Source organism: Urocampus carinirostris, chromosome 18 (assembly GCF_059441175.1).
Source record: "Urocampus carinirostris isolate Australia breed hairy pipefish chromosome 18, RoL_Ucar_1.0, whole genome shotgun sequence".
NCBI classification, from domain to species: domain Eukaryota; kingdom Metazoa; phylum Chordata; class Actinopteri; order Syngnathiformes; family Syngnathidae; genus Urocampus; species Urocampus carinirostris.
Window position 1 is genome coordinate 18,347,393 of NC_142366.1, and position 24,882 is coordinate 18,372,274.

At 41.3% G+C, this 24,882-nt stretch overlaps 2 protein-coding genes and 1 pseudogene across 4 annotated transcripts in view; 2 read left to right on the top strand and 1 right to left on the bottom strand.

Annotated features, from left to right (window-relative positions):
- The window catches only part of sema5a (sema domain, seven thrombospondin repeats (type 1 and type 1-like), transmembrane domain (TM) and short cytoplasmic domain, (semaphorin) 5A), a 319,777-nt gene that overhangs the window by 163,290 nt on the left and 131,605 nt on the right, over positions 1–24,882 (top strand). For all 3 annotated transcript variants that reach the window (XR_015847651.1, XM_088322448.1, XM_088322449.1), the window contains one exon: positions 15,839–15,937. Coding sequence is in view for 1 of the 3 variants with exons in the window: in XM_088322448.1 (XP_088178574.1) it covers positions 15,839–15,937 (99 nt within the window). In the remaining 2 variants the exon portion in view is untranslated. The remainder of the gene's footprint in view (positions 1–15,838; positions 15,938–24,882) is intronic.
- On the bottom strand, positions 316–4,441 carry LOC148348549 (uncharacterized). Its single transcript, XM_088322795.1, has 2 exons — positions 3,341–4,441; positions 316–2,351 (listed from the first exon to the last, which is right to left on the bottom strand). Exon 1 carries the CDS (start codon positions 4,217–4,219, stop codon positions 3,353–3,355), a length of 867 nt encoding a protein of 288 aa, XP_088178921.1. The 5' UTR covers positions 4,220–4,441; the 3' UTR covers positions 316–2,351; positions 3,341–3,352.
- On the top strand, positions 4,553–4,769 carry LOC148348550 (U2 spliceosomal RNA; annotated as a pseudogene).

Sequence of the window (24,882 nt, forward strand, 5' to 3'; positions counted from 1 at the left end):
TTTTTCTGAAAATCTAATACACAAATAGCAAATGCTACTGGTAAATGCTGTATTTATTGACAGTTAAGCAGTGTTTCTTTGTCCACGAATAGAGCCAATGCACAGCAAACATATTATTTTACCCAATTTTCATTTTCTATATATATTTTTCTACATACATTTTTCACTCCCTTTTTATTTTCTCTTTTTATTTGTATTTTATTTTATTTATTTTTGTATGTGTTGTCTTGCTGTCGGTCACCCCTCTCGAGGGAGATGACCAGGGTAGATAGATATATATTTTGAGAATGTGTCTTATAAGTGTTTTCAATAATGTATTACTTTTACCATTTGTATTTTTTAATAAAATAATCTATATATAATCAGCAATTATGTTCAATATGGCAAATTATTTCGCCTATTTTGTATTGTGGGTAGTAAAATACAAGCAAAAAATATTTTTGTAAAAAAAAAAAATCTTGAACTTGAAGCCATCTGAGAGAACTTTTTAGCATTTTAGGGATTTTTTTTCTAATTTGACTAAAAATGAAAAATTATCATTCAAAAACGATTTTAAAACACTACATAGTAAAATATTCTAAAACGAGCAAAATATAGTTCCAATAGGCCTTGTGCAGTGGGTGTAATATGAAAACATAAGTTGCTATGACAACTGCAAATGCTATACACATTGGACAAACAATTGGTTTTCTTTCTGTAACCGGTATTGCACAAATTTGCTGCAATATGCCAAGACTGGCAAAATCCAACTAATTTGGGACTCTCCTTAATAAAACAGGATGTAATTGTGATCACAGTATTTAGGACATAATGAACAGAGGAAAGAAGATACATTGGAATAGTCAGTTTTCTATCCACAGATATTCACACAAGAATGCACTTTGTCATCCAAAATGTAATGTTAGTAGCACCAGCGTGAAAAACAGGGGTCAGAATCTTACTTGAATTACATTTTATTGTTCTAAACCAGGGTTTTTTTCCTGTGGGCACCTGGTAGCCCGCGGACTAGATCTTAAAATAGCTCACCAGTGATGAAACATCGTCATTTTCAAGGAAATATGATTTCTAACTGGAATTATTGTCATGATCAGTGTCTTTAAAACCAATGTATTAGTGGTTGACTGCGCTTATTTCAACCGTAATTCAAGTAGTTACAACCTAGTAATAACATAATACCATTGTAACAACATAGTATTAACATAAGTTGCTATTCTGGAATTGCATTTCATACTGGAAACTCTTAGCGCTAATCAGGAACAAACAAGTAGCCCTTGGTTTGAAAAGGTTTGGGGAACCCCTATGTTAATATATTGGGAACATCTCACAGTCCTCCTTGTTTTGTAACCTTATCTTCTCTGTTCCTTTATCTTCTTGGCTTTTTACCTCACTGAATGTGTGAAACTGGAGTGTCATGCCCAATTTCGTTGTCACAATATGTTAACCCATTTTGTAACAATGACAATAAAGGTATATTCTATTCTATTCTATTCTAAAGTGGTTACAATATAATTCTATGGACTTTCATATCCCACCATTACCTGAGTTTCCTTCGAAACGTGCATTTTTTTTCTTTTTTTAACACAGGGGTCTCAAACTCAATTGACTTGAGGCCCATTGGGACTAGGATCTGAGCGAGGTTGGGCCTCATCGGGTTTTCAAAGCCAGAAAGTCACCGAAACTTACATGTAGCATGCATCCATAGTTCTTTAAGCTGCAGTTCAACAGCATGGACAATCTCTTTCCCACACCCCGGGAAAATGAATTGAATCAGCTAATTTTTAAAACTTATAGTCTGTTATTTGTCGTAGGTCAAACCAGGAAGCAGCTAGCCAGTCATATCACAGGGCTAACGAACATTAATCACAAACATGAGCACGAACATTTTTGAACACTTGCTAACAAATTAGCACAGATAGAATCCATAACACGATAACATTTAGCCGGGCCCCAAACTATCGTCATGAGGGCCGCAAGTTTGAGAACCCAGAGTTGAAAATATTGTCATAAAGATAATACTGTATAGTGTTCTTTGGTCTTGCGTTGAAGGCTTGTTCCCCGAGACTGCTAAAACTGCCTTTGTGACAGATATATTTGTATACAAACTTGCAGTATCTATCAGAAGTGTCAGAACCACTCTTGCAGTTGACTTGTCCTCAGTCTGAGCTTGAAATTGTTTTCATTCGTTTATATTATTGTGCATGACGCTGAAAATGCTTGGATTTCGCTCTGTCATCAGCCATCCTTCTTTGGACATAAATATTTGTCCGGGTTCCCACATGCTCTGAAGTCATTCTTCTCTTTGAGCTCTTCGCCTGCATTTGTTTTTGAGGTGGACCTCGTTGCACACGTGCCTGTAGAAAAATATATATACAAAAAAATGGTAGGGTATGGTCACTTTTGAGTTTTTATAGTTAGTTTTAGCATTTATTTTTGTTTGCACTAAAACGTAGAGTGACATCTAGTGATCAAATAATACACACTGGCCCTTTAAAGTACATTTGTGGTTAAGAGTTGCTTTACATTTTTTCAAATATGGGTAAATATTGAAAAGCATTGTAATAGGGTCTAAAGTGGTAAGCGTTGAAAAGGTTTGTTCGGACATACATTTCCCATTGTCAATTAAGTTTCTTTTTACACATTTTTTATCTTTTTTTTAAAGAGAAAAGATAACTCTGTCTACTGTTCTTTGGTTCTTGCTATGAGAATTGTTGTCCCAGACTGCAAAACCTGCCTTTGTGACAGATATATTTCTATATCACCCCTTGCACTTAGCTTTTCCTTTGTCTGAGCTAGAAATTGTTTTCATTAATTGATAAGAGAAATTTCAGTCCAGGTCGGGCCTAAAAAATCATTCATTACGTTCGGGCCTGGGCTTCTCTCTGGCTGCTTTTATTTTAAATTATTATCCACCCATCATTGTTCTTATCTGTCTCTCTACCAATCTCTCTTTTAAAGTGCCGCATCAGATTAATAAGAATGTACTTACTTTGTGGTTTATGGCCCAATATTTAACCCTTGAAAATGGCGGACGACCTTAAAATGTTCCCGTAACTCTTAAAAGTATGTCTATGATAGAAAATTGTTAGTTATTGTGCCCTCTGCAGACACAGAAATGTAGCATATGTACATATTTATAGTGCTTTGTTTACCTTAGATTCCGTTACAAATAGCAGTATTTAATTGGTTATCATCACCTCTCCTCCCGAGTCCTCTCAGATAAAATGTGAAATTTTGGGTTTACTTGCAAATCAAGTTAATTGGTCGGGCTCGTTCTGAGTCAGGCCTCAATACCTGTGGGCCTAGGTCATGTCGGGTAGGATAGTTTTAGGCCTGACCTTACCTCTGGTGGATATCACTGTGCGTGGTACTGAAAATGCTTGGCTTTTGCCTGGTCATCCGCGGTCCTCTTTTTGACATAATTATAATATTTGTCCGGGATCCCACATGCTCTGAAGTCACTCAGCTTCTCCTCTTTGAGCTCTTCGATGCATTTGTTTTTGAGGTGGACCTCTTCAGACACGTGTCTGGCCAGGTTGAGCCTCTCCCGACGCCTGGCGGCAGCGGCCTGCTCACGTTCTCGGATCTGTTCCTTCAAGGCTTCTAGATGTCGGCGTCCTTCTTCCTTGCGCCTCCTTCCCTTCTCCTCATGCTTAACCAGCGCCTCTTGATGACACGCCAGCGACTGCTCAAACTCAGCCTTGTCTTTGGAAATCCCGACGGCCTCGCAGCGCTTTTTCCACTCGTGCTGCGTATCGACGTCGGCCTCGATCCGACAACGCTGGATGTACGTGTCCAGTTTGAGGATCTCATTGTCCTTCTCCATTTGAGACTTGCAGCGCATGTGCCGGTAGCGTTCGAAGCTGTGTTTCTTGGCCTGCATGTCAGATTCCTCCTCCTTTCTGACAAGGCTTTGGTCCCGATCGATGATTTTTTGTTTCCTTGCCTCAGCGGCCTTGAACTCATCTTTCTGCTTCTGAGAAGCCTTTTCCCCAGCCTCCTTCTCCTTGGCCAAAATAACCGGGTCTTTGGCCCTCGATAGGATTCTCTCGTAGTCGGAAGTCGACAACCTCAGCGCGTCGCCACGTGGCTCCTCGCTCGGAACTCGGATATTGTAAAGCACTCCACGGTTACAGATCACGACTTTTTTTCGCGGTTGGTGTTGACGGGAGGGAAGAGTTGGTTCCTTATCTGATTTGGAAGGTCCCTTTTTGTCGCTCATCCCAGATAGACCTCCATCCAGTGCCGGCTTTTATCCTTGACATTGAGGAGCTGGAACCGATGCGATGAAAGTTGATAAGGACATGGGTCACGCAGGGACAGCAACAAGAAGAATCAATGCGGTCAACCATATTGGAAGATTAAGCCCACCATTCGTCTTGTAATCTGTTCATATTGTGAAGAGAACACAAGTTGGGAACTGAAATGGATGGCATGACAGGAAATAGCTTGTCTTAACTAAAAGTGACACCATAGAGTTGTCTTTGTTACATCATGCGGTGGCTGTGATCAACAAGTACATAGAGAAAATAAGGGATGGCATACAACAGTCAAAATCATTTTCTACTCAGTTAAAGTAAACATTATCATATCTGTCAATCTATTACTGTGGTTCTGAATTTGTATACGGCTGTGATTTTTGGACTGTGTACTTCAATGAAGGACAGCAATGCTTTTTGATTTTTGCAATCGGGAGATGGAATAAGAGCTTGCTCTGTCCACTCCACGCATCGGCCCGGTATTGCAGTACCTCCGGGAACGGTGCATTCGCGCTGATCGCTGCTTGGCTCTGTGGCTAGGACCTTGACTCAGCCTCTTGGCTGAGAGCAAGTGTCTCGGCCCCTTGGCTTTGTAGCGTATTATGATTTGACCGATAACGGATAATGGATAATTGATAAAAAATATAGAACAATAAACCTTACAAAATCCCCCCCAATCTAGTATAGGTCCAATATTTTCAACTGCCCACCAAGTACAGAAATATAAAAGGATGCCAGGGCTAGTTTGATTATTTTTGATGATCAAGAGATTACATGTATTTAAAGTTTTTTTTTTTTTTATATCGGTTCTACAAACAGTTTTCTACATTTTTTACTCAGTAGAATTTTCCAATATTTTGGGATTGGTCATCACCCTGGAACCCACAAGAAAATACCAGCCCCTGTTGCAAGATTAATAATGTAAGCAGCTATTTTGTGATGTTTCAATTGGAACTTGACACAGGAAATTGTATTTTACATTTTTATAAAGAAAGTAAATGGTCTGCATTTATATAGAGCTTTTCAAGATAAAGAAGACCTCCCAAAGCGCTTTACAATGTGCTTCACACTTACCCATTCACACACACACACACCAATAGGGAGTCAGCCATGCAAGGCTTATTGGGGGCATAAGGGATTCAGTGTCTTGCCCAAGGACACTTCAACATATAACACGGAGGAGCCGGGAATCGAACCTGCGACTTCCTGATCCCAAGACGAGCGCTCTACCTCCTGATATTGATCTTTATCTATTGTAAGTAATCAAGATAATACTTGCTATTCTGTTTTCCATGCCGAATCACCAAAAGAAAATAGACATTTGAACTTCTCTATTTTGAAAAATGGACACTTGAAGTACATATTTTAAAGAAACACTGTTATATTTGACCACAAGATGTTGCTGTATTGTGCAATGCAAACGAAGTGCTACAAAGCCCAAGAAAGAATAAAAATATCTGACAGACTTTTCTTATCATTTGCCGACCATTACATCACGTCCTCCTCGATGAGCTTCATGTTTTTTAAAATCAATACAAATATTTCACCTACGAGTATTTAGGAAATTCACATTTGTGATTGTTCATATATTTTTCTGATGATTCAAATCATTTTTTTAATGAATTGAAAAAAATACCATTAGGAGGTGCTAAATAATACACAATCCGACCTTTTAGCTTTGTTTTTTTTTGTGTTGATTTATAAAATATATATCATTATTGTCATGATTACCGATATGCTTCACCTGTGCCCGCTCCTTTGGCGCCAACTGCCCCGGACTCTGATTGGCTCTCTGTCCCTCTTTAAACCCACTCATATCTGTCCCCTGTTGTCAGTCCGTCTGCGAACCTCAGTTTACACTAGGCAAGCCTTTTTTTTTACCCATACCCCAACCTGTTTTTCGACCCGTTTTTGATCCTAATCACGTCTGCTCTCCCGTCCTGGCTTTCGACTTTTTTTGTCCCCGACCACATCTGCTCTCCTTTCCTGGCTTACGACTCGCTTACGACCACGTTTTTGGTCTCCTGTCCCGGCTACCGACCCGTTTTTCCGTTCCCGACACCACCATCGCTCGCCACGGAAGTCCCACTTCCACGTTCAGGGCGACCTGCTTCCCACGTCCAGCGATCACCGGATCTTGGGGGGCAACCCTTTCCTTTCTTCCAATGAAACTGAAAGAAACATAACGCAAGTGGATCCGGTCTCCGTTCTGGTCCTGACAATTATATAATTTTATATATACCATGTTATATTTCCCCAATGCATACATCACTGTGTCAAGTCAAGTCGTGTTTATTTGTGACACCCTTAATCACAAGGAGTCTCAAAGGGCTGCACAGACCACAGACTATTGCAAACTATAGACTATTATTATTATTATTATTACTACTACAGTTTCCTCGTATACTGTCCTTGTAACTTTAATGTCATCGATATGACCGCAAGCTAAACTACCAAAAAAGGAACTTGACCTCAGTGTGTCAGAACCGAAACAGGATCAGGACCCAAACGGGTGACGTTTCTCACGCAAGCCTTTTATTTTACGGGAAATGGGGAGTCATGCACGTTAGGTAGCCGGTCTCGCGTGGAAATACCGGAAGCCAGAGGCCAACGAGATCGATACCAATTGCCCGAGTAGATATCGGACAAATGGGGTCGATACCGAACAGGGACGGGACAGACAGGATTGAACATGAAACAGGATATTGAAATTTAAAAGGACAAACTAGACGGGAACGAAAACTGGAGAGAATAATAAACAGGACAAAAATAGACGGAACAAAACTGGAAACTGATATTAAACAGGACGAAAATAAACAGGAACAATACTGGACAGGAAATACCAACAGGACCGAGTCAAATCCCACGTCTTGCAGGGCAGAGGTTCGTTAACGGGCTGACAAAGGAAGAGTGAGAGCACTGAGCTCAAATAGACGACAAGCCAATCTGTCAACAAGCTGCAGCTGGCGCCACATGGGCGGGGCCAATTGAGCACCATGGCAATCGAGACCCAGTGGACGTTTAACTGTAGCTTTGTTTCTCTCTCCGAATGGTGAAAACTGCAAAATACAAATTCAAATTTGAAAAGAAAATAAGAAAAAAGTATGGTGAAATATAAAAAAATAATTTCATAAAATCTTCTGACAACACAAAAATATATTCTTTCAAAATAAATACAGTGGCCTGCCTGAGCTGCAAAGGAGGAAGCATAGGATGCTAGTTCGTTATAGCGTCATTTATATGACATTGAGCTAAACCACCAAAGAAGGACTGTGACCGCAGTGGACGTGTAATTGAAGCTTTAATTTCTTTCTCTGGACGGTAAAAACTGCAAAAGTACAATGTGCCACTAAGTTATTAAAAAAGAATAGCATTTACTCTACATCTGTCTGAACTATTACAGAATATAGTTGTTTGTATTACAGTTCATTATGTAATTCAATAACTGCTCAGTATATTCAATGCATGCATCAGACATATTTTAGCAAATATTCGTTAGTGTCCACGCCTAAGTTCACCTCCACAGAGTAAACATTTGCCTTGTTTTCTCAAAGTGATGTCTATAACAGCTGTTTTACAACTAAATTAAACATAAAAGTAAACCGAGCATCTTTCATCCATGATTGTGGTAACATCTAGTCCGGTAGTTAACTTGACGTTGAGGATGGTTTGGATCTTCCGCCAGGAGCCAAAGGAGGTTTTTTTATCCTGAATTACAGTCCAACCCTACCTCAGTCCTTGAGAGTGAAATTGTTTTCCACACTCTCCTGTGAGAAAAGACTTGTGCGGTTTACACTGAGAATAGCAATAAAGGCCTTCATTTCGCTCCTGACGAGACTTTTGTGCTTTATCTGGCGGAATATACTACCAGTAAGCCATTGACCCTTCCATCTACCGAGAGAGCTAACTGGTCATTGTTATTGCTGTTTACGTTCCACCGGATGCTAACGTTAGCATAGTCCTAAATCTCCTGCTCGATGCTATCAATAAACAGCAGCTTGCACACCCCGACAGAGCTTTTATCGTCGCCGGCGACTTTAATCAGGCATGCTTAAGGACTGTACATCCCAAATTCATTCAATTTGTGGACTGTGCAACCAGGGGGGAAAAACACTGGACCGTGTGTACAGTAACATCAAACATGCGTACAGAGCTTCCCCCCTCCCACCACCTAGCTGGATCCGACCATCCCTGTCTGTCCCTCACCCCCTCATTCACCCCCCTCTGGAGAAAAACAAAGCCTGCAACAAGGACAATTCAAACATCTTCTTTGGTCCTTTATCCTCTTTGTTCTCTTCTATCCTCACTGTAAAATGTGAAACTGGAGTGCCACGTCCAATTTCGTTGTCACAATATGTTCAACCCATTTTGTAACAATGACAATAAAGGTACACAGTATTCTATTCTATTCTGTTCTATTCTATTATTTTCTATTGTGCGACCAGCATTGGGAGGGTGACTTTTCAAAATGTAATGCGGTACAGTTACTAAGTCGGTTGGTTAGTTGGATCCTTAACCACTAGGGTCGTAGGGGCACCATTTCCTGCGGTGTGTTTTTTGCAAAGACAGCCTGGTCGCGCCCATCCCTCTCCAGTCCAACAGTAGTATCTGCTGAAAAATAAAACGAGTAACAAAATCAGAATACTATAACATTGCAGAACTTCATTTATTTGAATTACTCTTGGATTACTCTGATTACAAAATATGCTAAAAAAAGACAAAATAAAGATAATATAAATACAATTATCTCATCTCTCATCTCATTAGCTGCACCGCTTATCCTCAGTAGGGTCGCGGGGGTGCTGGAGCCCATCCCAGCAATCATCGGGCAGTGGGCGGGGGACACCCTGAACTGGTTGCCAGCCAATCGCAGGGCACACAGGGACAGACAACTCGCTCGCTAATTCTCGCCTAGGGACAATTTAGACCGGCCAATCCACCTGAAATGCATGTCTTCGGAATGTGGGAGGAAACCGGAGTGCCCGGAGGAAACCCACGCAAGCACGGGGGGAGAACATACAAACTCCGCACAGGAAGTCCGGTAGGTGGATTTGAACCCACACAGGAGGTTCCCAAGACCTTAGAACTGTGCCGCATACGCGCTAACCACTGCGCCGCCGTGCTGCCCTAAATACAATTATTACATATGTTTTTAAGATTGAAAAATAAATGGAGGAAGACAAAAACACGTAGATGATTATAGCCCTACAAAAAAATGCTCTAATTTTAACCACGTAGTATAGTTCAAAATTCAAACCTTTCACATGGAAGACAATATACCCCTTGTTTTTATTGACATTAAGTGGAAATTAACAACTCAATATTGTCACGGTTGCCATGCCGCCCTATTGGCCCCGCCCGTGTTATTGACAGATTGGCTTTCCGTCTATTTAGGCTCAGTGCTCTCATTCTTCCTTTGTCAGTCCATCAACGAACCTCTGCCCCGCAAGACGTGGGTTCTGACTCGATCCTGTTTTCCTGCTGGTATTTCCTGTCCTGTATGGTTCCTGTTTAGTTTTTCCTGTTTAATTTCGATATCCTGTTTTGATTTCAATCCAGTCTGTCCCGTTCTTTGATATCTGTTTCCAGTTTCGTTGCTGTCTAGTTTGTCCTGTTTAATTACGATATCCTGTTTTGATGTCAATCCTGTCTGTCCCGTTGTTTAATATCGGTTTCCAGTTTCGTTCCCATCCAGTTTGTCAAGTTTAATTTCGACATCCTGTTTTGATATGAATCCTGTCTGTCCCGTCCTGTCCGGTATTGACCCTATCTGTCCAGTTTCCGCTCGGGAAATTGGTATCGATCTCGTAGGTCTCTGGCTTCCTGCTTTTCCATGCCAGACTGCTGCCTAACATGCATGACTCATTTCCCGTAAAATAAAAGCTTGTGTTACAAACGTCATGCGTTTGGGTCCTGATCCTTTTCTTGACAAATATTGTTTTAGACACACCGAGACTGGGATGTCTTATGTCCAGGTTCAAGTTTTACTTGTTTGAAATGGGAATGCCAAACCCCTTGAAAATATTCAAATTGGCTAGGCTAAGCAAAGCATTCTCACAACATAAAAATACTGTGATCATATAGTGCAGGGGTGCTCATTACGTAGATCGCGATCTGCCGGTGGATCACCAAGGTAGTACTGGTAATTTGCAGGAAAGTATTCGGCGCTATTGTATTTGATGGGACAAGCCGCAATCTAGCAGTCCAAAGTAGCATCTCAGCATATACAGCAATGTTGCTTAGCAGGAGTAATAAATTGGAGAACTTCAAATGTTGTCGATGTAAGGTGTAATAGAAGTATTTGTTTTAAATGTTTTGCTTATGATTTAATATGTATTTAATTCTAAAGAGTCCAAATGAAATGTAATGTTTGCATGCAAATTAATATATCGTAACTTGTTTGACAATATCCTTTGCAAATAAATAAAGTATAAATTCTGTTAATTAAATTACTATTTAGGTATGTTTGGGTGAATGTCTTTAGCTGGAATCAAAACGACTCAGCGCCGCAAGGTGGGAGCCCAGAGTATCCATGGAAGAGGTTGGCTAATTGTCTGTTAGCATCTCAGGAAAATCTGGGCAGAGGAATTGTGTGGGGGGACTGGTAATTGGGGTAATGCGCCATCTCTTGGAGAAGTTGAGAGACTAAAGGCGCTAAACCATGACACCCCAAACATGTGTGTGACTGTACTTTGATCCAACCCTGTTTTGAGTTTGTATTTATTTGGATTAAAGCACGGAATTGAGTTGACAAGATATGATTGCCTTGTCTACTAAGAAACAAACTATAGCAAGGTTTTATTTATTACAACATGGTCACGGAACATTAGCTGAGATGTTTCCATAAACAAGACTTTAAGCACAGAAAAATTACAACCATGCCGTTATTCATTATAACACCGACTGCTAGAATGGCTTGCAATTACAGACGCGTAATGTTTATAGCTGAATGATTTCAAACAGTGCAGACATTAAAATGCACTGATGCAGCAGTAGAAAAATAAACTCATGACCTGAGCGTGTGCCAGTAATTATAAACATAGTTTGTTTTTCAATGCTAAAGATTCAACCCAACACCACAAGTTTTACCAATTCTAAACATTGTTTTATATATACCTGAATTAGAAAAAAAGAAAAACTTAAATGAACATAACATGTTTCCATTTGTTAAATAAGAAACATTTAAATATTCCTATGTTATAGTAAAGTATAGCATAGCATGACATAGCATAGCATGACATAGCTTAGCATAGCATAGCTTGACATAGCATAGCATGACATAGCATAGCATAGCATAGCATAGCATAGAGAAACAGTGTATTATTTCCCCACTTTTGCTTTTTCATTTAGTGCAACCAAAAAACGAGTGCTAAAAAGCACAAGAAAGAATACAAACTAGAGAAAATCAAATAGACCATAATTGCGCAATTTTCTTATTTATATTTTTGCACAGCTTTTTGTGATTTTTTTTGGGTGGGAGCGGGGTTGGTTTCTGTTTTTTGAGCACTGTGGTGGACAATCATGTCAACTTCCTCTAAAGGAAGCTCATGTTATGAGCAATCCAGTATTTTGAAAAAAATGCACGTTTGTAAAATGTAATGTCTATTATTTGCTTATCTTTAAAAAATAGTATTGTTTTTTTTCTAGCACACAAGAATAAGGTTTTTTTTTTGTTACCAGTAGCAGCAAGATGGCGGTTAATAATAGCAGCTCACTCTTGGTGAGGCCCATGTAATGTAAGATGAATACATTAAAAAAGAGTCCAACAGCCAATCAGGTCCCGTAGCTCTTGGCGCCAACGGGGCAGCTGCAGGTACCCCGAATCAGTAATCATGACATCCTCTGAGAATTAGCGTATCTAGTATCTAGTGGGATGCGGAAATGGCACTTCCGTGTCGAGCGAGGGTAGTGGTTGGCAGCGAGAAAAACAGGTCGATGGCCGGGGCGGAGAAGCAAAAACAGAAACAGGTCCAGATAAGAGGTCGGCAAGAGGTATTAGGCAGGAAACAGGGCAGGATCGTGTCGGAGAGTACAAAAGCTTGCCTTGCTGAAAGCATAGGTTCGCAGACGGTCTGACGAGTTCTTTTCGGAAGACGGGAGTTTAAAAAGAGTCCAACAGCCAATCAGGTCCCGTGGCTCTTGGCGCCAACGGGGCAGTTGCAGGTACCCCGAATCAGTAATCATGACATCCTCTGAGAATTAGCGTATCTAGTGGGACGCAGAAGTGGCACTTCCGTGTCGAGCGAGGGTAGTCGTTGGCAGCGAGAAAAACAGGTCGATGGCCGGGGCGGAGGAGCAAAAACAGAAACAGGTCCAGATAAGATGTCGGCAAGAGGTATCAGGCAGGACACAGGGCAGGATCATGTCGGAGAGTACAAAAGCTTGCCTTGCTGAAAGCATAGGTTCGCAGACGGTCTGACGAATTCTTTTCGGAAGACGGGAGTTTAAAAAGAGTCCAACAGCCAATCAGGTCCCGTGGCTCTTGGCGCCAACGGGGCAGTTGCAGGTACCCCGAATCAGTAATCATGACATCCTCTGAGAATTAGCGTATCTAGTGGGACGCAGAAGTGGCACTTCCGTGTCGAGCGAGGGTAGTCGTTGGCAGCGAGAAAAACAGGTCGATGGCCGGGGCGGAGGAGCAAAAACAGAAACAGGTCCAGATAAGATGTCGGCAAGAGGTATCAGGCAGGACACAGGGCAGGATCATGTCGGAGAGTACAAAAGCTTGCCTTGCTGAAAGCATAGGTTCGCAGACGGTCTGACGAGTTCTTTTCGGAAGACGGGAGTTTAAAAAGAGTCCAACAGCCAATCAGGTCCCGTGGCTCTTGGCGCCAACGGGGCAGTTGCAGGTACCCCGAATCAGTAATCATGACATCCTCTGAGAATTAGCGTATCTAGTGGGACGCAGAAGTGGCACTTCCGTGTCGAGCGAGGGTAGTCGTTGGCAGCGAGAAAAACAGGTCGATGGCCAGGGCGGAGGAGCAAAAACAGAAACAGGTCCAGATAAGATGTCGGCAAGAGGTATCAGGCAGGACACAGGGCAGGATCATGTCGGAGAGTACAAAAGCTTGCCTTGCTGAAAGCATAGGTTCGCAGACGGTCTGACGAGTTCTTTTCGGAAGACGGGAGTTTAAAAAGAGTCCAACAGCCAATCAGGTCCCGTGGCTCTTGGCGCCAACGGGGCAGTTGCAGGTACCCCGAATCAGTAATCATGACATCCTCTGAGAATTAGCGTATCTAGTGGGACGCAGAAGTGGCACTTCCGTGTCGAGCGAGGGTAGTCGTTGGCAGCGAGAAAAACAGGTCGATGGCCGGGGCGGAGGAGCAAAAACAGAAACAGGTCCAGATAAGAGGTCGGCAAGAGGTATTAGGCAGGAAACAGGGCAGGATCGTGTCGGAGAGTACAAAAGCTTGCCTTGCTGAAAGCATAGGTTCGCAGACGGTCTGACGAGTTCTTTTCGGAAGACGGGAGTTTAAAAAGAGTCCAACAGCCAATCAGGTCCCGTGGCTCTTGGCGCCAACGGGGCAGTTGCAGGTACCCCGAATCAGTAATCATGACATCCTCTGAGAATTAGCGTATCTAGTGGGACGCAGAAGTGGCACTTCCGTGTCGAGCGAGGGTAGTCGTTGGCAGCGAGAAAAACAGGTCGATGGCCGGGGCGGAGGAGCAAAAACAGAAACAGGTCCAGATAAGATGTCGGCAAGAGGTATCAGGCAGGACACAGGGCAGGATCATGTCGGAGAGTACAAAAGCTTGCCTTGCTGAAAGCATAGGTTCGCAGACGGTCTGACGAATTCTTTTCGGAAGACGGGAGTTTAAAAAGAGTCCAACAGCCAATCAGGTCCCGTGGCTCTTGGCGCCAACGGGGCAGTTGCAGGTACCCCGAATCAGTAATCATGACATCCTCTGAGAATTAGCGTATCTAGTGGGACGCAGAAGTGGCACTTCCGTGTCGAGCGAGGGTAGTCGTTGGCAGCGAGAAAAACAGGTCGATGGCCGGGGCGGAGGAGCAAAAACAGAAACAGGTCCAGATAAGATGTCGGCAAGAGGTATCAGGCAGGACACAGGGCAGGATCATGTCGGAGAGTACAAAAGCTTGCCTTGCTGAAAGCATAGGTTCGCAGACGGTCTGACGAGTTCTTTTCGGAAGACGGGAGTTTAAAAAGAGTCCAACAGCCAATCAGGTCCCGTGGCTCTTGGCGCCAACGGGGCAGTTGCAGGTACCCCGAATCAGTAATCATGACATCCTCTGAGAATTAGCGTATCTAGTGGGACGCAGAAGTGGCACTTCCGTGTCGAGCGAGGGTAGTCGTTGGCAGCGAGAAAAACAGGTCGATGGCCAGGGCGGAGGAGCAAAAACAGAAACAGGTCCAGATAAGATGTCGGCAAGAGGTATCAGGCAGGACACAGGGCAGGATCATGTCGGAGAGTACAAAAGCTTGCCTTGCTGAAAGCATAGGTTCGCAGACGGTCTGACGAGTTCTTTTCGGAAGACGGGAGTTTAAAAAGAGTCCAACAGCCAATCAGGTCCCGTGGCTCTTGGCGCCAACGGGGCAGTTGCAGGTACCCCGAATCAGTAATCATGACATCCTCTGAGAATTAGCGTATCTAGTGGGACGCAGAAGTGGCACTTCCGTGTCGAGCGAGGGTAGTCGTTGGCAGCGAGAAAAACAGGTCGATGGCCGGGGCGGAAGAGCAAAAACAGAAACAGGTCCAGATAAGAGGTCCGCAAGAGGTATCAGGCAGGAAATAGGGCAGGATCGTGTCGGAGAGTACAAAAGCTTGCCTAGCTGAGAGCATAGGTTCGCAGATGGTCTGACGAGTTCTTTTCGGAAGACGGGAGTATAAAAAGAGTCCAACAGCCAATCAGGTCCCGTGGCTGTTGGTGCCAACGGGGCAGCCGCAGGTACCCCAAATGAGTAATCATGACATCCTCTGAGAATTAGCGTATCTAGTGGGTAAAAGAAAAAACAATCACTCCACTCCTGACATGACATGAGTACCGGCCACATTTGTTCCATTTGTCCCGGCCTTGTTAATGGAGATCTCCAGCAAAACTTGGCCAAAAACCTGACGGCAAAGTTCACTCCTGCAATCAATCATTCCATAAATCAATCACGCTGTCATCCGGCGTTATTTCTCCGGAGATTCCGGCTAAGTGGTTTGCTGCAGGCCGGCGCCCAAGTCCGAACGCCAGTCTAGAATAGAGTGCTAGTGTGTGCTTAAGTGTTGTTGAGAGCAAAGCGAATTGATTGATGTAGCTGAGAAGAAACATGATTGAGTCACACTTGTATTTCACTTTCTGCCCAGTGGAGACAAATCTCCAAGCAGAATCATCAGTTGTCCTCTGCAGCCTCTATTGCCATCTCAGTTAGACACCAGACTGAGATACGCTTCCCAGAATTAGGCTTGATCGGACTTTGACATGCCCTACCACGTTTCAGTTTGACCCTCCTACGGTTTCAGGTGTTTTCTCTGTTTGCCAGCACGTCGTGTAATTCGGTCCCTGTGCCTAATACTGCTACTCGTCAATAAGATATCGAATCGGCCTTAAACTTACTTCCTGGTTTTTTCTTTGCAGGAGGAGTGCCAGAACTACATCAGGGTGCTGCTTGTCAATGGAAACAGGCTGTTCACCTGCGGGACCAATGCCTTCACGCCCATCTGCACCAACCGAACGGTAGGAGCTATCCTTTTAAGAACTCTAGAATTATTTTCGCATTGCTTAGGATGTCATTGACGACTATAGGCAAATCGATTTTCAGTGTTCTGGGAATTAAATATTAAATCGGACCGTTTACCAAATTATTCAAATTAGTTATCTGACTCCATTAGCCAAACACAACCTACATTCACCCAACAATGCGCGCTCTTTTCTTGATGGAAAAGATGAACAAGAAAGCCGAAATTTTCACTCGGGGGGCAGATTTACAGTAATCCCTCGGTTATCGCGGTTAATGGGGACCAAAACCACCCGCGAAAAATGAAAATCCACGAAGTAGCGACACCCCTTCAAAAATACATAAAAAAAAAATATGTATATATATATATATATATATTATTTATTCATTTTTTTGAATTATTTTATTTTATTATTATTATTTTCTAGACCCAGTTAATGGGGACCAAAACCACCCGCGAAAAGTGAAAATCTGCGTGGTAGCGATGCCCCATCAAAATGCCTTAAAAAAAATAATAATAATAAAAAAAATTTAGACCCGCAAAGCTCTGAACCCACGAACATGGAACCGCGAAGTAGCGAGGTCCCAATGTAATTTCATTATCAATTTAACTAAGTGTACTCCATCGAAAACGGCCGAATTAGTGACGTTGGAGTCTCTGGGAAGCCTCTTCCGAAGTCCTTTAGCTTTTTCCTGGACCACGTCTCCCCGCACAATGGTGCGCCGGCTCCTCCCATGGGCATGCCAGGGAAGCCCCCCCTGGGCTCCACCACCTCGCCGCGATGTCTGGAATGTTCAAAACAACACCGGCCGTTTCTACGTCATCAGGGCCCCTCTGCGTCTGGATGTGCTGATTACCTTCGTCCCGTTCCCGCCGTTCCTGTAAACAACATTTTCTACTAGGGTGCCCTGACCTTGCACTACAGCCCAGCCAGTGAATAACTTGTATTAAACTCAATAAATGTAACTTGTATTCAATCGTATACAATCCTTTATAGTCAAATGTATAAAATTCTTCAACTGTCATTGAAGGCTGTGTATGCCAACAATATATTTTACTATAACTAGGCTAGCTGTATATGCTGTATGTATTTTCTCAGTTTTATGCAGCACATTGATTTATATTTTAGAATATTAAAACATGCAATAGAGAAAATGTTAAATTATAATTCTCAGATGGTAACATATTCAAATTTAATGGCAATATTTTCACAGTATTTCATTAAACATAACAAGCCTTTTTGCACTAAGTTGACTTTTTTTAAATGCACAAACCAATATTGATTGTAACAGGAAAAAACGCAATTAACACTTCTTTTACCTCATTTAGCACCATAATGTATTAATATGTTTTTAGAAACATTGTCTCTGAGTGCCAAAAAATATATAGTTATTATGTTTTATTTAAAAAACATTATCAAAGGTTTGGCGAAGCTTATCAGTAAGTATCTAGACTCTTGAGAATTATTTCAGTAAGATAAATCACCATTAACTGGCAAGAGTGGCCTTGATCAGATCTTTGTCCACACATCAAGGGAGTCCTCACTTCCTAGCCTTGCTTCCTGTATCCAGCGATTGGAGTGTGTTGGCTGCCCCATAAGGCAAGTAGTGAAGCAGCGCGGTCAGAGTAGCGAATATATGGATAAGTGCAGCAAGTTATTGCTTCAAGCTTCTGAAAAAATGACGAAGTTGTCCGTCATCGTCGATGCAGAGAGGGATGACGTTTTGTGCACGTTTTGTGATCTCCAAGGTGACCGAAATCGTGTATTCATGTCACTGGAAACATCGTTATTGCAAAGTTAATGCATTGTTCATGGATAAGTTCAGTGTTATTTTGCAAGCAAGGATCCTTTGTGTTTTTTAAAAGCATTTTTTAGATGTTGTAGGTATAAATGCAGAAAATGGGAATGTTTTGCATTGAATTCATCCTTGGAAATTAGTATTTTTAATAAACTTGCAATGTCCAACTGTTTTTTTACTAAACAATGGTGAAAGCTATAAACATACTGTTGTTTCTAAAGGAAGATGAAGGATCACACTCGTGTATTTATATGTCCTATGCCTATTTAGCTACCGAACTAAATTTTCTTTAGACCTTCAAAAATAAGTCAAAATAGCAAAAACTGGGTGTCTCAGGCTCTTCCCCACTTGGATGTTGTTACACCAACTAAAGTACAATTTAAACAATATAAAGCCTTATATAACAACTGACAGTTTGCGTTGTTGATGGCGGCACCCTTTGGGCAAAAGCTGTACCACATGTCCCATGAGGACCTCAAGTCGGCTTGTTTGTGACAAATTGGAAATTTCTTATTTGCTTTTGTGCAGTCTTCAGGGTTGTACCTTTTGTACGGATGAATGCCACTAATTTTGAGGTTTTGAGTTCAGATAAAACGGTACAGACTTCACGGCATAATAAGGCCACAATTCAATTACTTATAAGTTTATTTTTCATCACCATTGTTGGTAAAATGTGAATCCATTTTTGAAAAATGTGGGATTAGTAATAGAGATAATTATCCAATTAACTTATATACCGAGTGTTCGGAAATAGGATGACATAATAAAAATTCACTTGTAGGACATAAACTGATTAAAATCAGGCAATGTAAAAAAAAAACAACACGATTTTATGTCTCTATTTTTCTTTATTTTTTATTTTAACAGCAAAACATTTGGTTTGATTCCAAATGTTAAAAAAACATTGTACTAGATAAAAATAATACAAGTAAAATATGAAGTCCGCCGAGTGGTGTTCCTCAAGGATTAATCAAAAGTCTTCTCATTTTTTATTTTTTTTTCGCAGCCAACTTAATGAAGAGATATTTTACAAAACATTTTTTTTGTCCCAGATTAGATCTCCGTAATACTTTTGTTTAGATATTCCCTGTCACATTGTGTCCCAGCAATTTCTCCGTACCAAGTTGTATATAGAAAGATTTGGTGGTGGGTTGGTGGATTCCACAACCACTAGGGTCGTACGGGCACCATTTTCTGTGGTGTCTTGGGCAAGTACAGCAAGGTGGCGCTATGGTTAAAAATGAATTCAGCTTTGCGGTGTTCCTCAATGATCAATCTGAAGCCCTCTACATTTTTTTTAATATTTTTCCAAAGCCAACTTAATAAAAACTTTTAACAAAAAATGTCCATGACAAAAGTTGATGAACAGATCTTCGTAATGCTTGTGTTTGGGTACCCTGTCACATTGTATCACAGCAAATTATCTGTACTATCTAATATATAGAAAGACTACAACTCAAACATGAATTAAGGCTCGTGGTGTTCCTCAGGGGTCAATCTAAAGTCCTCTACATTCCTTAAAGTGTTTTCTGTAAAGCCATTTTAATGAAAAAATGTTTTAACACAATTCAGTTGAAAGAAGTTGCTGAACTGACAGCAAATTTTCACTAGTCGTATATAGAAAGAGTACAAGTCAAATGTGAATTAATCTTATGTTCATCAACGATCAATCTCAAATCATCTCAATTTAAAGAAAATGCTTTTCAAAGTGACCTTAATGAAAACAAAACGAAAACAAATTGCAAAATAAAGGTAAAAAAAAAAAAGAAAATTGGAAGAAATCCCATAACTGATCTCCGTAAGGCTTGTGTTTGGGTTACCTTTCACAGTGTCACAGCAAAATCTCAGTAGCGAAAACATCAAGCCTATGTTTTATGTGTTAATTCCGGCCTTTTAGACACACTTGCACACCCTTGTGCAGCTGCTGACTCCACTACAGACTACCTTTATAGTCACTTCCTCTCGGATTCACACGTTCTGTCGCGAGTCTTCCCTTAAATGGCCCAAAACTGACTCGTCCGGCTCGCAGGAGGAGTCCAGTCAATAGCAGGCTTTCATCTCAGGGCAGCCGAGCAAACAGAACAGCTCTGTTTTGTTCTGGTTTGTGGACAGAGCGGTCGCATTTTCGCTTTTTTCCCACTTGCTGAATTCAGTACATCTTGACTAAAATGTGTGAGACCAGTGAGGAAAATGAACCTTGAACTGGTCAAAGCGCTGAGTTGAGCAGACGCAGAAGGACCTGTGCCTCCGGTCATACGTGCGGAACCTTTGAGCGATAGGAGAGTAATTGCATCCATTCTTTTAGAGTCTAACATAAATAAGCTTTGTCTAAAGCTAATGTTTTTGATTGTGTTTATCATCAATATATATATATATATATATATATATATATATATATATATATATATATATATATATATATATATATATATATATATATATATATATATATATATATATATATATATGTGAAAAGTCTGCCCACTGAGAGAGAGATAGGTAGGTCGGTAGGTCGGTCGATTGATATATATACTGATATATAATTCCGGACTATAGAACGCACCTGATTATAAGCCGCACCCACCACATTTTAAGAGGAAAACCGATTTTGTACGTACACAAGCCGCACCTGTATATAAGCCGCATGCGCCCCCATTAAAAAATGTAACACAAACACAAAATTAACCCAAACCCGACTTTAAGTCCCGCGATTGAAACTAAATGTCCTTTATTAAAGTAGACAGTCCAAAAATCACAGCCGGCAAAATGAAAGGAAAATGATACCGGTACTCAAGGTTTGATGCAGACCTGCAGAGTCCGGGTCCCGTTGAAAGTAATCCAAGGAAAAAAGTGTATATTTCCAAAAGTAAGGGTGGGAAAAATATATATCCACTATTGTGCTAGTTCAAAGTGTTTTTATTTCATGGGATTTGAAAAATATATTAATAAATGAAATAAATGCATGGTTAAAAAAATAGTAAGTACAGAAAAATGTATCCAGCTACTTGAATCTTGGCCTGGAGTGAAAGTAGGGACACTGCGGACAAGACTGGCACCAAAATAACAACAGACGTTTGTTATTAGTATGTTTTACCAAAATACACTGGAGATGAACTTTGAACTTTGAAATAATACCATCTTCATTGTTCCAAGGACATTTTATAGGGCCTATATCATGGTACTACAAAACTTTTTTCACAACATGCCTTAAGGTTTTTTCCAAATAAAAAACATTTTTCAGAAAATACACCGTTCAAAATTAGAGAACATGCCGATCAAAATTAGAGAACAGCAATGACTTTGGAATGGAAAAAAAATCTAAAGGTTACAACATTTTGATTAGTAAGAGGTGTACAGGCCTCTGTTGTAAATGACTTCAGCACATCAGTGGCCAGAAGATAGCGCTAGTCTCTTACACTGCTCTGGTGTGATTTTGGTCCATTCTTCCTCCAGCCTCCTCCGCAGTTGGGTTATTGTAGTGTGTTTCTTGACTATAACTTTGTCACCAAGGATTTTTCAGAGGTTCTCTATTGGGTTAAGAACAGTACTCTGGGCAGGCCATGCCAATAATTAATTGTTTCCACCTTAAGGAAAATTCTTTAACCATTTTGCTGCGTGACATGGAGCATTGTCCTGCATGAAGACTGCAGGGGTGATAAACGCAAGTAAGGAACCCTGTGCTGTTGAAGAAGGTTCTGATACACATTTGCATTCACTCGGCCGTATAGCTGTACAAGAGACCCAACTATTGCTGCAGAAAACATGCCCCAAACCATGAGACATCCTCCTCTACCTTTCGCTGACTGACACACTTGGGGTTTAGTCTTTCTCCAATGTTTGGCCGAACATAATCCTTCCCATTAGACCCTAATACATTATATTAGCTTTCATTGTTAAAGTGAACTCTGAACCAATTCTCCTCCGTCCACACATGCTCCTCAGCAAAGCTCAGGTCACTTTTTTTATTCTTTTCTGCTAATGAGAGGTTTGGTTTCTGTAGAGTCAGTCCAAATGCTCTTAAACAGTGACACACTATTTGGCGAGACAGATCCTTACCATGTTCAGCACTGAACTGGCAACTAATTACAGCTGCAGTGTGGAAACGTTTACTCATTGACACCCTCTGCAGTGACCTGTCCACGCTTGCATGTGTCTTCCTTGGAGGGGTAGTCTTTGTGGGTGTTTTGAATGAGTTTGTAGCTTTGTTAAGATGAAAAATTCTTGAAATCACAGATTCCCTTCCGTTTTCATCTGGACAACCTGTTGTCGGAGGCTTTTTGTCACTTCAGAATGGCCTGCTATCTTGCAAAGTCAATGAAACTGGCAGTTAGAATGCCAGTTAAGAGGGGTTGACACCATGTCCTAGATTAGCACCACTAAGTGGGGAGGCACCTGAAAGTGTTCTTTAATTTAGATCAGTGCATTTTTGGCAGAATACATTTTTTTTATTGAAATGCCTTATCCAGTTTGAGAAAAGATGTTGTAGTAGCATGGTTTAGATGTCACATGCCAGAAACTGAGACAGGACCCAATAACGTTAGTTTTACTCGGTTTTATTGAGAAAGAAAGCAGTGCTTGCTTCCAGGATCCGATGATTGTCGGAAACGGGTAGCTGATGGCAGGAACGCGGAAGCGGCTCTTCCGTGTCGAGCGAGGATAGTCGCGGGAGGCAGGAAAGCTGGTCGATAGCCGGGACAGGGGAGCGAGGGCGGTAATGAGTCCAGAAAATGAAATGAAATGATCTGCATTTATATAGCGCTTTTCAAGTCAATGACTCCCCAAAGCGCTTTACATTGTGCTTCACATTTCCCAATAGCAGCCATGCAGCCATGTAAGGCACTAACCTGCTTATTGGGGGCATTAGGGGTTCAGTGTCTAACCCAAGGACACTTTGACATGCAACATGGAGGAGCCGGGATTCGAACCTGCGATCTCATGATCCCCAGACGAGCGCTCTACCTCCTGAGCTACTGCCGGGCGGCAACAAGTATTAGGCAGGAAACAGGGTAAAACAGGATCGATGGCCTGGATGGAAGAGAAGGGCAGAAACGGGTCCAGAAACAGGTCGGCAACATGTAACAGGCAGGAGAAAACAGCAGGAGATTGTCAAAGGGTACGGTGCTTGCCTAGCAAAAGCGTAGGTTCGCAGACAGTCTGACAGCTTCCTCTTGGAAGCCGGCGGTTTAAAAAGAGTCCATGAACCAACCAGCGCTCAGTGCTGTTGGCGCCAACGGGGCATTCGCAGGTGCCCCGAATCAGCAATCATGACAATACGCATAACACAATATTCTTAAACGTTTGAGCAATGAAGATGGAATTTTTTGAGAATTATTAAATTTTTCGTAAATTCTCTAATTTTGATCTGCAGTGTATATGTTAATGTTATATTTTTACCATAATCGATGTGCCGGATTAAAAAGCTTGGCAGCCCGTATGCAGCTGTCGTTTTCAAATGAGGAATAAATGACATTGTGTATTATTTAGCGCCTCTTAGTGGTAAGAAAAACATAATTAAGAACATAAAACATTATTGAGTTGAATAAGAAAAACATGATTTTTTTTTTAATACTTTTAGGTCCAGAAAATTGCATTTATTTTACATAACATGATCCTCATCTAGAGGAAACTGACATAATTGACTTGAATCTTGCTGCTAAAGGTACCCTCAAAAAACCAAAACCTGTTGTGCAAAAAACGGGGGGAAAAAACATCACAGTTTGATCACTTTGAATTTCCATAGTCTGTATTTTCCCTGTTCTTCATATCACTCGATTTTGGTTACACCACTCAACACAACATCTAGTGTTCCAATATTCCATAATGTCCCTTTAAATCAGGATCAAGCTGGAAACGTGATTCAGTTCGGGACGTTACACTTCAAAAATTGCTCGATATCGATGCTTTCAACAGACAAACAGCTGAAAAGCAAACAAGAAACACTGAAGCTAAGATCTTGTAAGGAGCTTTGAAATTGATCACATATTTTATGATATCATTGAACTTGGCAGCCGCTTCATCCTTGTGGTTTATTCTGCTAATGAGTCCAAAGCTGCACCCGTGATTATGTTTTCTTTTCAAGCTTTGGCGCCTGTTTGTGCTATGTGAACCAAACTAATGCAATGATTCTTTTTTGTCTGTTTCATTTGCATACTGGCAGCAGAAAACAAAACATTAGGAGAGCTCGCTGGTTTCTGTTTTAATGTTGCCCTTTGATAGCGTGTATTATATTTCCCTGCCAGCTTTCTCAACAGATCCATTTTTTTTAGAAATAACAAAGAATTGTGTCTCATTTGCAAGTACATTGCCTCTTTTGGTTTCTGTTCCCCCAGGGTGTTTGTGTTAAAACATAATTACCTTTTTATCTGGAGTATAAAAACATCAAACTGGACAAAAATTTTACTCGCTTTGAAGGTATGCAACCGTATTTGTGCAATGGTTGTTCATTCGAAATGCATTGCTGACTAGAACCTGGATTGTGGTAGTGAGGATGCGAATATTTCAACTACTAGACCACCAGTGATACAGATGACATTAAAAGGGCAGTAGATTTTATCTTATTATTACACTATGTTTACAGTGCCAGAAACAAATGTTACTAAATAGAGAAAACAGATATGTGTCCTGAAAGATAAATAAAACTATAGTCTTAGTTATCAGGTACTGTCATGAACAAAAACAGGATAAGGACCCACGTTACTCACACAAGTTTTTATTTTACGGGAAATGGGGAATCATGCATGTTAGGCAGCAGTCTGGCGTGAAATGATAGGAAGCCAGAGGCCGACGAGATCGATACCAATTGACCAAATTGGTATCGGACAGATGGGGTCGATAACGGACAGGACGGGACAGACAGGATAGATAATGAAATAGGATATTGAAATAAAACAGGACAAACAAGACGGGAACGAAAACTGGAGAAAATAATAAACAGGACAAAAATAGACAATAACAAAACTGGAAACCGAAATTAAACAGGACAAAATAAACAGGATCAATACCGGACAGGAAATACCAACAGGAACAGGACTGAGTCGAAACCCACGTCTTGTGGGGAAGAAGTTCGTTGACGGATTGACAAAGGAAGAATGAGAGCACTGAGCTTAATTAGACAGAAAGCCAATCGGTCAATGAGCCGCAGCTG